The 17,457-nt window shown below is 37.4% G+C and overlaps 1 protein-coding gene across 6 annotated transcripts in view; it reads right to left on the minus strand.

Moving 5' to 3' along the window:
- Positions 1-17,457, minus strand: part of STAU2 (staufen double-stranded RNA binding protein 2) — a 171,427-nt gene that overhangs the window by 50,422 nt on the left and 103,548 nt on the right. For 5 of the 6 annotated variants that reach the window (XM_058832098.1, XM_058832101.1, XM_058832103.1 and 2 more), the window contains exon 13: positions 10,742-10,855. The exons of the other annotated variant lie outside the window; for it this stretch is intronic. In XM_058832098.1, the coding sequence (XP_058688081.1) occupies positions 10,742-10,855 (114 nt within the window). The remainder of the gene's footprint in view (positions 1-10,741; positions 10,856-17,457) is intronic. 6 annotated transcript variants of the gene reach the window in all.

Raw genomic sequence — 17,457 nt, forward strand, 5'->3', positions numbered from 1 at the left:
TCAGAGCTCCACTGCTATCAGCATAAGAGACTTGAGGCTTTGGCACTTGTCTTACTTTATCTACAGCCAATACAAGAGATTCAGTAACAGCAGCTGCCAAAATGTCCTTTATGAATCCATGCCATGCAACCAAGTTTTAAATGTCCTGAAACAAACGTAAAGGTCTTTTACAGACAGCTGAAGAGCTGAATGCTGAGGAAAGAAAGACCTTGATTTGTCTGCATGTTATGCTTAGAAAAAATACACAAGGGAGGAAGACAAAGACTTTCCAGATACTGCTGAGGAACACAGTGACACCATTTGAACATTTAATACTGGCTTAAATTGCCTTTGTAGCTTGGTCTGGCAGTCTCAGCTCCAGGTCCGTGTGGCAACATCCACCCACGAGGAGCACGTGGCTGGAGCTTTGAACAGTGCCACCACTAGCTGGACACCTACCCAGGGCAGGGGTGGGGCTGGCTGTAGAGCAAAGCAAGCATATTCCTCCAGGAAACAGTTATACATTGGAAAGAGCAATTTTGCTTTGGCCAAAACTTCTCCCAGACTCAGGACAGATCTTCTGCATTTTAAACTGTAAATACCTTTGGAAATTAGAAGTTATCTATTACAGTTTCTTTAACTTTATCCACTTGGGGTGAACACTAAAGGGGAAGATTCACTTGATGGTCAATTCTGGACTGTGGAATATCATAGCTTAAGCCTCTTTAAGTCCCAGGAGGATAACAATCCTACTTTTCATGATTCAGATCAAAGGGGTTAATATCAAACGAGAATTCCACCAAACTTTTCTGGTCATGCAGCTCTATTGAGCAAACTGTTCACTGAGTCAAAAACAGGACTGCTCTGTTGTTGCCACTTTGTGTTCCTGGGGCTGCCCAGCTGTGCCTCTCTGTAGCATAAGAAGGGTTCTTAAAGAGGGTTCATGGTCCTGTAGGGACCTGTAGGGACGTGGAATAAAACTTAAATCTTCTGCATCTTGCGTGAGAGTGTGAACTCCTGAGCTTATTGGTAAAATAGTTCATCATCTTTCCCACCAGTTTTGTAAATCTCAGCCATTTTCTTAGTTTTACTACAAATGCCCAAGTACAAAATTAATTATTTTTTTTGGCTGGAAGCATTTTTTCCTTTATTTTGGACCAATTTGAACTGTTGGGGTTTTTTTGAGGGGATAAAGGATGAGAGAGGAGATTTTGGACTGTAAAATCAATTATTTGTACAGCCGTAAGGATCTGTGGAAAACTAGGTCTCACAGTCTCTCTAATGATGGGAAAGAGAAAGAATGAATATGAAGAAATATTGATAAAATTTAAAGTTCAACTTAAGAGCTCACTGCATTGGTTTTGCTTGATACCTCCATTCTAGTGTTTATTATCTCAAGTCCTGGATCCTTGAGAGAGGGAATTACTTGGAAGCAGTCTCACATTTAGCATATGTGAAGGATCTTGCTGGAATGAAGCATTAGTGTTAGAACAAAGGCAGTCTGTAAGGGCTGTGAAATGGAGGACACAAGAATATACAGAGGTTCTGGGGAGACAGAAACTACTCTATCAAGTAAGGACATTGCTCATTCAATGCTTTGAAGAGAAGGTTGGTTGGTGACTCCTTCATATCTCAAACAGCGGGATCTTCTGACTCAATGATCTTAGAAAACCAGTGTGACTACAGAAAACCTGTACGGATAATGAATTTGGAAGCAGACAAAGGGACTTGGATTTTATGTTAAATGAGCTATAGGAAAGAGTATAAACACCTTTTTCCCTTAGATATCTGACACTATCCATACGGCATCAGTGACAAGCATGTAAAAAAGCAAAGTGAAGTCATTTTCTCAGGTAAACCATTAGTCATCAAGCCAGGGTAAGTCTTCAGCTCTTTCTTGATGGGGTATTTTAAAAAACCTCCAAGATAAGAAAGCAAGCACGGATGTCTAGGAACTGAGTTTAATCATAGTGCTCCTCAACATTGCTCCACAACTTTCTTGTGCTCATACTAACAAAATTACCTGTTACTAATGCCTAATTACAAACTAGTAATTACTTATGAATCCTGACCTTATTTATTTCCCCTTAAGTCCATTGTCAGAGCATTTATTATGAGATTCTGGCTTCTTGAAATGAATCCTTGAAATGAAGGGGTGTAGGATGTCAAATTTAGTTTCTGCTTGCACTGTGTAGATCAAGGGGTTGTATGACAATTGTGCAAACCTAAAACTATGAAATTTCATTTGTGCTAGATGCATGCATAATGCCAGCCGTGGGATATTATTTCAAGAAAAGTGGAAAAATTAGGTGGCAAACAGAATTTTGGCAAAAGAACAGTTCTTCAGATGCCACATGTGCAAATCATTATTTTGTCTTGTAGAATGGTTAAGGAAATGTAATTTGAAATGCCAATTATATAATTAGGGTGTTAAGCAACTTCACTGAATGACAAGTGCTCAAACACAAATCAACAAACAGACATAGCATTACTTTGAGTAGAGTGTGGAAAATGCCACAGAACAACTCTAGCTAGCACTGGGCTGGCAACAAAGTTCAGTGTATATATTTCTAATGTCTTTCTTTGTCTAAAACGGAGGTGCCTACAAAAGCTGGGCTTTGACTCAATGTTAGTTTTAATTCATAACTTTTAAAGTCTTTATCAGACCTAGAAATTAATATGGACAAAACTACTAAAATTAAAATGCTGCCTGACAGGAGTTAAAATGAAAAATCTAGATCTTTGTCAATCCCAACTGCAAGACAAGCTACTTGGGGGTGGGTCTCCTTCCACTTGATTTTTGCCTGTATCTCTGTTACTAACTTTCATCCAGTAGGTGTATGCCTATCCATTTTTAGCTGCTGAGTAGGAGAAGAACCTACCTCTGTTGTCTTCCCCATGTTTTTCCCTGACAGGGAAAAATCTGTTAGATTTCTTGATAATACAAGTGGGCTGAATCTCCTGCTGAAGCGTGACAAGGCAGCAAACTGACATTTTTAGCTTTTCCAAACTTCTCCAATACCTTTCCCTTTTAAGCTCCTTCCCTTTCCTAACAGCCACAGCAGCAAGAAAATTCAAGATTTTTGCATTCCACCATTGTCCAACTGAGCCTAAAGTAACAGCAAAACAACCAAACCAAAACCAGATTGCAAACTTAGGATAGCGAACTGCTGGCCTGTGGTCCATGGAAGGTTGGCTCATTGTATGTTGTTAATGCTTCTCTTTCCACTTCCACATGTTACACTGCACTGAAAGCTCGCTAAGGTATTTTAATGCAAGCAACTACTAAGGGTGCAGTTCCAAAACAGCTAAACTTTTGCAGGTCGGGGCTGCTAGAGCCTTGTTCTTCCTCCCTCCATGTGCCATTCCTGATGTCCTATTTGTGCCAGGTCATGCTACTGCACAGTGAACAGCTTTAAGGGTACTAAAGAAGACAAACATTTCTACAAGAAATTAACTTCTCTGTACCGTTAATTTTTGCCTCATCCCCTTTAAATGACATTTTACAAGGCGGGTAAGCTGAGCCAGTAGGGTTGCTGCTGTGGAAATGGATGGCTCCCTCTCCTCTCCTCTTGGGTGGGCAGTCCTGATGTCTCCCTTGCTTCAGCACTGACATTCATCTAAGCCTCAGTGGATCAGTTCAACTCACTGAGCTGGAAAAAAGCTTGTTTACACCTAGGTCAGCAGTTAAGAAAGCAGCCAGGATAGGAGATGAAGTAAATGGGAAAGAACAACCAAGGCAGAGTGTCTCACCTTTAAGATACTCAAAAGCTGCCTCCACACGGCCTGGGCAGGCTGTTCTAGATGGCCTTGTTTCAGCAGGGGCCTTGGACCAGGTGACTTCCAGAGGTCCCTTCCCACCTCAACCATTGTGTGATCCTGTGAACCTCACCACTCTTGTGAAACCTCACCAATAGTGGTCAGGAGGATATTTCACATTTTTTCTCTTTTTCCAACAGAGGAACACAATCCCAAAAACATACATGGTGTTTGCTCATCATTAGTTACGAGTTACACACCAAGCATGTAAGATAGGCAGAGACTGCAACAGTAGCATTTCATACCCTGCTGACATTGCTGTGTAAACAAACATGCATACACAGAGCGCTGAAAAATCCCATTATGCATCTTCAGCAAGAAGCAGTCACATTAGGAATCTGCTCAGGAAGCCCTGAATGACAGGACTGAAAGAGCCTGGCAAGGAGATAGGCATGCCTTGGTTTGCATTTTTTTCCCCATTCAGCAGTTAATTAGTAACCCACTTTTTGAAAATTAAAGATTACACTTCCTGAACAAATACAAGCATTTGATCTTGGGCTCATCAAGGAAAACTTTAGCAGCTGCCAGGGAAAAGCAAATGTTCTGTCACGTACATCCAGACTGACATAATGCAAAACAGAAGATGAAGAATACAGAGAGAATGTACCAATACTTCCACACACAGTGGTGGAGAGCACAACAGATGAGGTAAAATATCAAATAGCAGACAACAATCCAGTGTGCCTAACTAAAACCTGATGGGATGACTCCTTACTGCAGCATCAACCTAAGAGACAGAAGAGTGAAACGTGGTGCTATATATCAAAAGTTTAAATTTCTGTCCTACATGAACTGGCTCTTTCGGAGCATTGGGCACTCAGCCGTGGTCATGCTTCACCCACCCCTGAAGGTTACAGAGTTGCCAAAAAGAGGACAGCAGACAGTGAGACCCCCTCCCTTGAAAGAGGAGACCTAGTTGTGTGAGATGTTCTCATAAGATCAGTTAGAAGCCCTGATGCTGAAGGGGCTGCAATGGAATTGCCAAACTTTGGGAAAACTGCTAGAAAATTTTTACTTATTAAAATTAAAATTTTGTAATTTTATTGAAAAAGCCACCCTGAAGAAATAACCACATTTACAATAAGTAAAGTAGAAATAAGCTGACAAGTGAAGCATATATCACCTAAGGAAAAAACAAAAAGACAAAAAAGGATATATGTATTTTTTAAAGAAAACCTTGACATTTTTTTCATTTTTTTGCCATGTCCAGGAGAAAAAAAAACCCACTGTGAAGTTAATGTCAACATCTAGAAAATCCTAATTTCTCATTACAAAAAAAAAAAATAATTTTAATTAGAAATTAATGTAGTGTCCAGTAAATAATCTGATTTTCTGACCTGGAAAGGTATCTTAACAAAAAACACAATCCCATTTATCTTTTCTGGTTACAGCACTAGACAAATTCTTGTCCTCTGCATACTCACTGACTACACCTTTAGTTATTTTGGCTTCTGTAAATTCCCTAGATGCTGCCTCCTGAGCATGCTCTACAACCAATTCTCAGGCCATAACAGAGATGTGGAGCTTCATATGTGTGATGCATTTGCTATTATAGTGCAAAGTTCTTTTCAAACCTTAATGCTCCAAGCACCTTCCCTTGAGCCTATCACCCATCTCTTTTGTTCCCTGAGAACTATTCCTGCCCTTCCTGTATTCAAATGCCATGAAGAGCTGCTCACATCTGGGCATCCCCAGTCTCTGTTAACCCTGCCCAGAAATGTCTGCTTGCAGACTAGCAATGATGGTTTGACCACATTCCACTTTGCTTGCCACTGCTGTCTGCCAAGCTTTCCATCAGTGATTTCTGAAACTGCTGAGCGTGCCATCTTCCTTTCAGTACATCCCCTCCCTGCTGGGCTCTCTGATCAAGTCTATCTTAGCAGTAGCTCTTCCACTTCTACAATTTCTGCCCCTGCTCATTCTCTTTCCAGATATTTTTATATTTGAAAATAAAAATGTTATTAGTGGTAGGTTAAATATAACATTAAACAATTGGTATCTTCCTGCAAAATACAACTATTCCATTCTGCACACTGCAAAGTGCAGAAGAGTTCTAAAACTACAGTCTAATATACAACATAAATATAATGGATAACACTAAGAAAGCAAGGAATAAAAATATTGGCATAAAATGTTCATTGATATCACTTTAACAGCACAATTAGGTGAAGTAAACAGCTGAACTCAGTAATAAACAAATGAACAGTATTGCCAGTTCCAAAAAAGATGCATGTGGTTAAAACCTCCAAAAACATCAGAAAGTATTAAAGCAATGAGACTTTAAGAAAATGCATTACTCTTTGATCTGCCTCCTGAAATTCAAGTAGAGAACTGGTCTCTCCTCAATGAACATTAAGTTACTTGGAATTAAAAATTCACTTGTACAGGCAGAGTACTCCATGGCAAGCATTCAAATACCTCAAAATAGGCCCTTGTTCTTTCTCGTCACTAGCAGCGACTTTTAAATAATTTTATTTAAAAATGAATGTTCATATTTTCAATTTGCCTGCTGTTCAGTAAGCCTTAAGAACACATTCGAGATGTTTATTCCTTCACAGCTATGACAACCGCAGGAGTGTGATACCCCAAAAACACTCAGTCACTCAGAGCTGTAACATCCAGAAAAACAATTGTTATAAAGCCACTAAAGATGGCAACATTGCAAGTTTCTAAAATATATATGTAAACATGGAAGCTGAGTTTGACACTGGCTTGTTCATGGCATAGCAGAAGTATGTCACTTCTTAGACTGAACCTATGTCACGGCTGTCTTGTTTGACATAGGGCATCAGATTCAACCTATCTACCCTTACAGTGAATCCCGTGATATTTGCTGAGTGCAGGACATCTATAAGAACTTTAAGGTATTGCCTAGAGTCCTCCAGGGAAAACATAAATCTCCATTTCCTTCAATTGCAAGCATTGCATCTTCTAACTTACAGTTCTTAGTGTGCCTGCACTCAAGAATTCAAAGAACTCGCCATGTGTCACAGTTCACAAAAACTGGGAGATATTTATTTGTAGCAGTAACAAGAAATTCAGGTTTCAGTAGTTTGAGATGCAGCAGTGAACAAGATGTCATTTTTTGGTGGGGTTTTTGATTACTCCTTCTGCATAACTCTAACTTTCTCTCTTTATCCCACTTCTGTGGCCTTCAGACATCAACTGTCCCGTTTCCCTGCACTTTAATTTTCTGCCTCATTCCAACTATTTTTTGCTTATATAGCCTCCTATCTATGATTTTTTTCCCTTTCTATCTCCTGCTTTTCATATCATGAATTTTCTCAGTGACACAAATAAAAAACTATCTGGACTTTATTTCTGTTACTTTAAATCACTCACTTTCAATTCGTTCCCCAACTTTACAATATATGCCTGAAGTCCATCATAAGCCTTGAGAATAGGTTGTATCCAGTCCCACAGCAATGTAAAAAATACCAGGCTTTACTATCATTAAGGAAAAATTCAGCTTTTATTGAGAAAATCAATAGAAAGTGGTGACCATTTTAACTAATAGCTACTTGTAACTAAATTTTACTGAAAAAAAAAACTCCAAAGAATAGTTGCTGTTAAGAAAAAAGAATTTTAGACTTTTAGTCAGATAATGAGAAACAGAAAAAATAGAAATAAATAATTCAGGAAAAAAAAATTATGAACCCCATTAAATTTTTATAAAAGAGGTTGGCATACCTGAATGCAAAACCCAGCAAAATATGTGGAGGATAGACTGCAGTGGTGCTTTAGGAATGTTTCCCATTTTTTCTTTTTGTCAAAGGAAAAATGGAAGATCAGCAATTGCTTCCACAATACTGCTTCATGACCAAATGAGATATGCCTTGTCAATCAGACATTCAAAATGCACACTAATTAGTGTACCAGTCTGATATGTTTATATTAATCTGAAATTGCTCAGATGAAGAATGTGGGGAAAATATTTGAACTCATTAAAATCACAAGCTAAACCAATCTAAAGAATGAAAACTCCCTACGGAGTACAGGAAAAGAGCAAGAGACTTGAAAAACTGCAGTGTCAAGTCTTGACATATTTGAAACAGCCAGATAATGTACTTATGTAGGATTGTAACCACTTTGGTATCTGCTGGTAACAAATCTCCCACTGGATATGAGTAGGGAGACACATTACAAAAGACAATTCCAATCTAAAAGGTATTCTATAGTGCTGGAGATGCCACTAGCAACATAGTTTTCTTTTTTTTTTTTTTCCCCTTTCCATTTCTATTCCTTTTTTTTTTTTTTTTAATTTTTTTTTTATCAGCTTCCACATACCACAGTGGTTCTTCTATGGTTCTTCTGCCACAATATAGTGACAAATAGCTTTTTTATTAGATACTCTCACACAGCACTTTTTATTCCTTTTCCCCCAAAAATATTCCAGAGTCTCATTCCTAAAGTGTTCCATAAAAATACCTCTAGAAATTATAGAATCAATATTTTTAGACGAATGTGAGAAAAATTATCTTCCTAAGCACAGAAGCCAACAATTCCTGATGTCAAACTATGCCATGCCTCACTACTGAGGCACAAATCACCATCCCTCCACTGAAATCACAGGCTTCCAGGTGATCAGCCTATCCTAATAGCCACAAAATACTACAGACATGATTTAAAAGTCACAGATTACAAAAGTTAAAGAAGAATTTCTAAAATTCAACTTTTATAGCATACATAGCATCTTGCACTTATTTGACACTTTAAAATGAAGTTCAGTTTGACAAAGGTGCAGTATTTCTGTATCCTATTTTTAAAAGAGTAGAAACCATCAAATCAACCTACTGTGTGTAAAATTGTAGGAAACAAGGAAAAACATACCAAGCACACAGGAACAACAGAGAAAAGGGAAATTTTCTTCTAGTTAGTCCATTAACAACCCTAATTTTGTCACTAATTCATTAATTCCAGTGCCTGACAAACACAACTTGCTAATGATTCTTTTTCTCTGTTTATTCAGGTGATGGAAAATGATGCTTTAATCTAGTCCTGCTACCCCCTTATCAAACACAACCTACCAATAGCATCCCTTTTCCCCAGAAAATGAAATTCCCTCTGACAGTTAGGAAAGATATGAGCAGAAATTTGTGCATCCTGTCCAGTGAGTGAATCTATTTTGTGAGCCATGGGTTGGCATTTGGCTTTCAGATTATTATTTTATTTTGCTCTTGGCTCAGATGAAATCTTTGCACAAGTGATGTGGGTTCAGTAACACAACAACCACCCCATCGTGCAATAACAAAACATTTTTCTTTCCATTTTAAGAACCCTGTGGAAAATTACGTAACTAAAACCAATTATGAACATTTTTTCAACTTCAAATTGAAACAAGATGAGGAAATTCCAGCTACAAAATGGCCCAAGCAAATTTAATTCTACTTATTTGTGAATGTGCTATGATACAATCTTTATCTGTGTGATTTTATGCAATTTTTTTTTCTTCTCAGAAGAATATCCTGTTTGGAGCACTGAATGGGTACATTTGGGGTGAAACTAATGCTGCACATAATCTGGAATTTCCTAATTTCTGGGTGCTTGACTTTGCAGGCTCAATACGACATTTTCATCTAGAGGTCTTAAATATATAATTATTTGGATGGCTTAAATGTGCTTTTTGCTTACAGAGTCTTTTTTCTGTTTACATATCATACTCTAGCCTAAATAAATGCTAAGACAAAGGCCAAGCTGGCTGGTAGCCCAGAATGTAGTTGTTACCAAATTGACAGGGACCACCTTAAATTCATTGAAATGTCTAAATATCATACTTGTGTTATAACTATATTTTAAAATCCTATCTTTACTGAAAGAAAAATGGAGCAGCTTTAGAGCAGCATAAACAAGTTGCTGGATGAAATGAGAATTGAATGTAAAGTATGGTCTGACTTACCACAGCTCTCCATTTCTGTAAAACACCAAACACTTAAGGGCAGGAAGTATCCTCATGTTACCATGTAAATAACTAATGGGCTTAGTTTATGTTAACAACTAACTTAGGAACTTGCAATAAAAAACCCACCAAACAAAAACATGGCTAAGAGTGTCTGAAACTTTTCCCCAAAAGTAACTAATTCTGCCAATTCTTAAGGCAGCTTTCCCTTTTTTTCTTAGAGGATTTTGCATAGAGTCTGATAAAATGTACAGCAAACGTGAACACAGTACCATTTAAAGATAACCTGCAAAAGCAAGTAAACATGGTAACTTTTTCTAATCTACTGAAGATATGAAAGGTGCAAGGTTTGGTTTAATGCTTTCTTCTACTTGTTTCCTTTTTGCTTTTAATACTTTCAGAGTATCAAAGTCTTGTCTTGCTTTTATACATACGAGTGGTGGAGGAAAAGACAACAAGAATGGAAGTCCCCCTCAGTTCCCATCTGAAGCAATAGGGTGATAAATGATTAACATTGAGCCTTTTTTTTCTCTTCTGGCTTTTTGCCAGAATCTTGAATTAAATGTTTTAGCAACAGCCAAACAAAATGGGAGTTTTACAAAGTCTGATTAAAAATGCCTTTCCCCTCTCAAATGTCAGTTTCTTGTGACAGATGATGGCTAGAGATGATGGCTTCATCTTTCTGCTTTTCCAACTACTCATAATCTTCTGACAAAAATAGAATAGACAAGACGTGATACACACATAAAAGCAAATAAAACCTTTGCAGAAACCTTACATCTGACTTTAAAACCAAAGCAAGCTCTTCAGGCTTTTTCCTAATATTTCTTAGAAATATGCAAAAGGCAATATAGTTTTGTCTCCTTTTCATTTCACTCCTTAGATCTAATTAGGATTTTAGTAGGGCAAAAGAGGCAAATCCCTGTGACAAGAGCATGCCATACGAAAAGCACAAGATGTGTCGAAATTTTAAATTTACTAATGCTGACATTCTGGCCTTACCAGATATTAATAAAATTACAAGAGTGTGGGGTGAAGGTATTATACCTGGTCATGGCTGGCTTCAATGGAGCTTCCGATACCTTGGAAAGTCATCTGCACAGGAGACAGTGTCAAACAGGTCATACACTCTTTGCCATTTTGTCTATCACTGTAGTGTACCTATAACAGAATAACATACGTAATCTGCTAAACACCAGGTTTGCACAAGGGAGTCATGCTAAAATACTGTCCCTTTTCAACAAGCTTGTAAGAAGAATTCCAGACACTTACATTGAATTCATCTTTAATATCAAAAAAGGAGTGTGTAAAATAGTCTAGATAGTCACATGCTGAACTGGGGCCAAAGTTTCCATTATATGCCTGTTGCATAATTTTTGAACTGCTGAGTTCTTGAGATTCTGACATCTTTCAGACTGATTTCAAGATGTTGTATCTATATAAGAAACTAGCTTCAAGTTAAAGTTTCCAACCTACGTGTCATTTTTAACAGCATATTGTAGCTTAGTTATAAAACACCCAAGTAAATCTTTATAACCTCCAAAAAATTGCCAATAATAGTTAAAATTTTCTGATTGTAATTTCATTTCTAGTAAAATCCACTAACTCTTTTGACATTACTATTATAGTACATATTTCAATTAAATCAAAATGACAGATAAAATGGAGAAATCACATTCTTCTTGATATGTCTAGACTATCCTTTTCTAAGAGGAACTCATTCCCTGTAGGCATCAAGATGTGCATCTTGAACCTGAACTTGCATGAAATACAGAGGAAGATAGTGCTTCTACTTGAATTATTCTCTTTGTCTTCAGGTTCCCTTCAGCTGGTTTTTAAATCCCCTAAAGAAAGGATGGATTTTAACATGATGAAACAGAATGAAATTAAATGTTGCTAGTGTTTCATTATTAAGAACAGGTTGCCACTCATGCTGAATTATTACAGTTCTCTGCATAGCTCCTGACTTCTAGACAGGCAGATCAGGCACTTTGTTCTACAGGAGAGGTGGAATTTAGTTTATGGTGGTAATTTACATTGACTATGTGACCCCTGTCAGAACTGGAAAGAGAGATCAGCTCTGCTGGAGACAGACCTTTTATGTTAGTATCTATTTACAGCTGTAGAGCTCTCAGACAAAAGGTACATGGTAAAGCCTCATCCTGACTTTTAGGCTAAAAAACAAATCCTGCTATTCCTGAAGACAGCTAGGAACTACATTAGGTTTATTCCTGTGAAAACAATTTAGTGACAATATGACAATTATAAAGCATGTATTAAATCCCTTGTGCCTAACTCTTCTCTGCCACAGGTGCAATTGGGAATGCTTCAACTGAAGTAAAACCAGTGCAAAACTGGTTAAGAGGAAAACAAAGTTGGTGCTATGTTTCAAAATTACTTAAACGACAACACACCGAAACAGTTTTGCCATGGCCAAAAGTAAGATATAGAATGCAAAACTCTTGTACTGTGTACAGAAATACTGATTTCATTCAGCCCTTCTTAAAGCCTTCTGGATTATTCCTGTCTCTCTTCCTCTCAACCCCCACAGTATGTGCCTACTAAATTGCTTGTGGCTCTCTGCCAGAAAAGCCATACTACTTACTTAGAAACCACAAGAGGCCCCTTCACATATACAATGGTTTAACTTTGATTAATTGAAAGAGGTATGAAGGTATGAAATTTGGCTGACAAATATAAACTGAAGTCCTTTAAATGTCAGGGACTACTGTTATGACAAAGGCTTATCAAGCTTCCACAACTAGCTGCAAAGTAGATTTTCTGCTGAGTATGTGCTGTGGGAATGTGATGTGAGAAATGCAGCAGCAAAGACCAAGAGAATGGTTCTGTGCTGCAAATATGAATGACATTGCAAAAGGGGCAAAATCTGGTGGCTAAGAAAAGCACATATGTAGAAATGGGAGAATGGCACTTTCTGAGCTGTACAGCATATTTGTAGGCTTAGTTTTCATAAGAATAATATGAGCATACAATCCACTAGTGTCCACTGGAATAAAGAATGACTAACAAGCTGAAAGAACAGGAGATAGCCAGAGGAAAAAGTATTTAATGACACTGCTATTTTCAATAGCAGGTTTGACTCACATCCCTTTTTGAGTCGCACATTGAAATTGCAATAAATTCAGAATTTTGGTGTCTCTATAGACTTAACTTTCCCAAAAGGATTTCATTATGCACTTTTGGCCTCATCTCAATATACCAAGGCCTTCTTTTGTAATTTCTCAGACAACAGATCTCTAATTATCTCTTGCTCTGTTGAAGCTCTTCAGCTGAACCAAAATAAACACTTTCTATATTAATGATATGAATAGTGATATAAAAGACAAAAGACTGGACTTTAAATAGGAACAAATAAAACTTTGTCCTTTCATCAAATCTCTCTAGTCTACAGATTTGTGCAGTCAGAAGAAACATTCAGGCTTCGACATTTGGCATGCGTATGTGCAATTTCCCACTAATCCTGTTTTGTTATTTATCAGTCCAGTTACTACATTCTCACACTACATTATTCCTTTCCCCTTCAAGTTTGATCTATGAGCCAAAATTTGCAGCTTTTTTATTTACCTATTAGAGCAGAATGTCCAAAATAGGCACTCAGAAAGAAATAACAGTAGTCAAATAATTATCAAATAGCCCAAATAGCAGCAGATAGTTCTTGGCTTTTGGCCAGCAGTATGTTACAAATATTTCAGTTTATATGTCCATGCTATTATTACTAAGTGTGGGAAGAATCTGAACGTCTATAAAACTCTTTCAAGAATATCATATCTTTTAAAGCAGAGCACAGCAAATACCTGAGTCAGTATCTGTGATCAAGGGGTGATGACTGAAGGCTGGCCAAATGCTCTGATTGTGATTACGAAGCCATTATTGAGAGTCATGATGACAAAAAGAACACTTTTCTAAGTTCCTCTGTGCCTTAAAGAGTCAGGAGTGCTTAACTACAGCCCATCTCACCATACCTCTGTTAGGCAGGTATGGACATTTTGTGGACAGACCTTAAATGACTCATCCAAGCTGGACTGGACTGACTGGCAGTGCTGGGACTATAAAGCATCATTAAGGCCTCTGGCCTAACCACAATTCCTCATTTTCTCTTTCCTTGTGTTATGGGGGTAAAAACAAAAGTGTTATGAAAATAATTACTCTATATGTCCAGGACCTAATTTCCCGGCTTCACCTTTTATAATTTAGGGACACTCACAGATTAGCCCAGTGCATCTAAGGATTAGCAGCAATGAAATTTCACTCATTAAAATTCAGAATGTTTTATTTAGATAACACGTAAGCAGAGATTTGATGGAAAAGAATTAGGATCTGGTTAGAAAACAATGGCCAGCATACAGATGTCTCTAGAAAGAGTTGTGCAAGTTTCTGAGTAAAATGCAAGACTCCAGCCTCAGACTATTATGAGTGATTTACATGTAATTCTCCTCCAAGGTTTGTCTACACAGCACAGAGCAGTGTCACCACAAGAAGATCCTAGCAATAATTCTAAATGAGACTGCTCATTTATTGGGAAAAGCACACAGCACTGCCAGCTTTTCTTTTGGTAACTACATACACCTGAGGTAAATCATGTATAGCCAGTACAAGAATCCCAAACACAGCACTCCACGGCGCTGTGTGGGCAGGGCATAAAACCTCAGTGTGTAAAACACAAAGGGCATCCTGGACATCAAAATACTGAAATAAATTCTAGAAGTATATTTTTTTGCAATGCCATGGATTTACTAACACATGTATCCATATTCACATGACATGCAAGTGTATATTCATTTTACAGATTGCTTCAGTCAGGAAAAAGAAGCATGATATGAGTATATATGGATGTGTACCATTCATTGGAGTGTGTATATAGAAACTTATGTGAAGGTCTGAAACCATGACTTATGCTGAAATTTGGCCCCTTGTTTTTAGTATTTTAAATTACTGAAGAGATGCAAATATTTTGATGGGCATTTATAGCTATACATAAAGGAAGATATAAGATGAATGTGTACAATGTTACATCTGAATGGAGAATGGCAGAGCCAGAACTTTTAACTTTTTGCTGCATAAAACTGTATAGGAAATTACATTTTAGGGTACTTTTCTCATCATGCTGCTTCTCAAGCAGGAAATTTCCCATTTCTCTCATATTTATATAAAGATGCCTCTTCAATCTACCTTTACTATAATACCCCTCCTTACTTGCAAGTGTTCTGATGGAACCTGCAAAAATATTTCAGGATTTATGTTGCAATAAGCTGCTTTAAAAACTGGATCAATATGCAATTTCAGATAATGGCCATAGTTAAACTGCAGAAATTATTCTGTAAATACAGTTTTCCTAATTTCAAGAACAGCATAGTCTGCTGGCCTTCAGCATGCATGTCTGAATTTGAACATCTATCCTTTTGCATGGACAAGGGTTGTGGTTCACTGAGTCACAGCTGAGGAGGGTGAGAGACCTATTGTACTGCTACTTAATCATTAAGCTTGACTATGCTATCCCAAACTACTGTTAGAAACAAGTAACAAGAGTCTGAAGGGAGCAAAAATAAAGGCTACTCTTTTCACACACTGCTGCTCGATGTTCACAGTTTGAAACAGAACTTCTGTCAGGAGAAACATTTTCTTTCTTGAATATTTAATAGTTAAAAAAAAAATAAAATAATAATACAAATTACCAAAAGTGAGAAGTCATCTGTGACACTGGAGTTCAAGTTTCCCAACTGAAAACTAATCTGAGTCAAAGCATCAGCAGGAGTCTTAGAATGCTAGACAGAAATAAACTAGGTAATAAAATGCCATTATGTTCAGCAATGCACAAATCTTCTGGATTGACAAGCCTGGACTATTTTGTTAGAACAAAGGATGGTATTCCTTTAAATCTGCCCCTCAAAAGGAGAGCACCCGATTTAGTCGTGAGTTTACAGAATAGTTTCCAAGATTTTACATAGGCTGCTTTGGATTTACAGCAACAAAAAAACCAGAATGGGCTCAGAAGTCAGATGTTAAAATAGCAATTTTGATTTGGACAAGAGTCTCATGAAACAGTTTACTTCCTTTTGCATCCTGGTGAAAAGCTGTCTTTTCCATATGGGTCTTTTATCTTCCACTTTATGTTGTTCATCTACAGTTAGTCATGTCAGCTATTAAAGAAAAAATGAAACAAACCTGTTTGAGCTCAAGTCTGCTTCATGCTTATTTATTGGTGAAGAAATACTTCTGGCACAAAAATAAATTTCATTTACTTGCTCATTTCAACCATTTTCTCAAAGCCAATTTTAGCAGCTTTCACCGTATAGTATTCTAGCACTTAAAAGCATGAATCCTTGTATTATATATTATCCATAGAAGTTTCCTAAGAAATATTAGGTCAGTTTCTTCCAACGCAGAGCAGTATGAGAGAGATTCCAAATACCATTTTTCATTCTTACTACCTGTTTTACAATTCTTTTTTTTTTTCAGTTAAAACAAACACAAAAATAAAAAAATATGGGGAAAAAAATCCCATCATCTAAACAAATATTTTTTAAAAAGTTGGAAAATAGACACAAAAACCAAGTCCAAGTTGGAAAAAAAAAAACCAAAACTATCCCAGATGAAATAATAATACATATGATAAAAAAAAAAAAAAAAAAAAAGAAAAAACTAAAAGAAAAAATCAGAATAAAAGCATTGAATCAAACTGTTTCCTGCAATGCTGGAGTTCCTTGATGTAGTGCGATTACTAAATATAGTATTTTACTAATCTCAGCAGGGCGCTGGCTAACTGCATGCCCGTCAGATGTTTTTAACGGCCACCCCCTGTGGAACAAATCTAAGGAGCGCATGAAAAACACCCACATTTTAAAAAGCCCCCTTGCTAGATCATTAAGGAAAGATAAAGGCCTGTACATTGGGATGTGATATATAACACAATCATTGTGCCAAGAAAACATATGTTTGATTAGCACGCCTCAGGTTCATTAATCGCCGTGTCTGCTTCACAGCAGTGGGTACAGTTTCCACTGTAGCTACTGCACCAAAGGGTAAAGACACTTGGTAGCTTAAACACTGACAGTTCAGCAGTAAATCTTGAGCTATTCCAACATGCCTCTCTCACACAGTTTGAATAGCAGCTGTATCATAGCTTTAAATCTTCATTAAAATACAGTCCTAGGGTTTAGACTACAAAATAAACCATTACTGCACCATAAATAGGCAACAACAAGCAGACTAAAGGCATTGCCACAGGTTACTGTGGCAGTATTTCACACTCCTGGCTACAGTAAGGCAGATACTTGACATCTACAGAAAATAGCAATGAACAAATAGGAGGGGGAAAAAAAATTATTTGATACAGTTTCCAAAGAGAATATATAAAATATCTGCTAAATGCAAAGCAAGTGTAGCTGAAGAAGCTTGTACCGGGTGTTTTTCCCCTGCTATTTATATATCCTCTGAATTGAGAGCTCCTGTTTCAGTGATTCATGAGAACTGGAAGGCCAAGCCAAGTAGTATGCTCAGTCAAGCAAGGGAGACCCAGCTCTCTCCGACCTCTGGATGTGATGTTTGGTTCTACAAAAGAGAAAATCAGCTGCCATTATGGCACAGAGGATAATCAATGCAGTAAGGTGCTTATTGCTCACGTTCCATCTGTGAGATCTTAACTCAGGAATGTTTTGTGTCCCTGCATAGCACACACAAAGTGAGTAATTGTTTACAATGGCTGGCACTGAGAGGTGCAAAGAGACCTTTTTGTCTGATAGTAA

The sequence above is a fragment of the Poecile atricapillus genome, chromosome 2, assembly GCF_030490865.1.
Source record: "Poecile atricapillus isolate bPoeAtr1 chromosome 2, bPoeAtr1.hap1, whole genome shotgun sequence".
NCBI lineage: Eukaryota > Metazoa > Chordata > Aves > Passeriformes > Paridae > Poecile > Poecile atricapillus.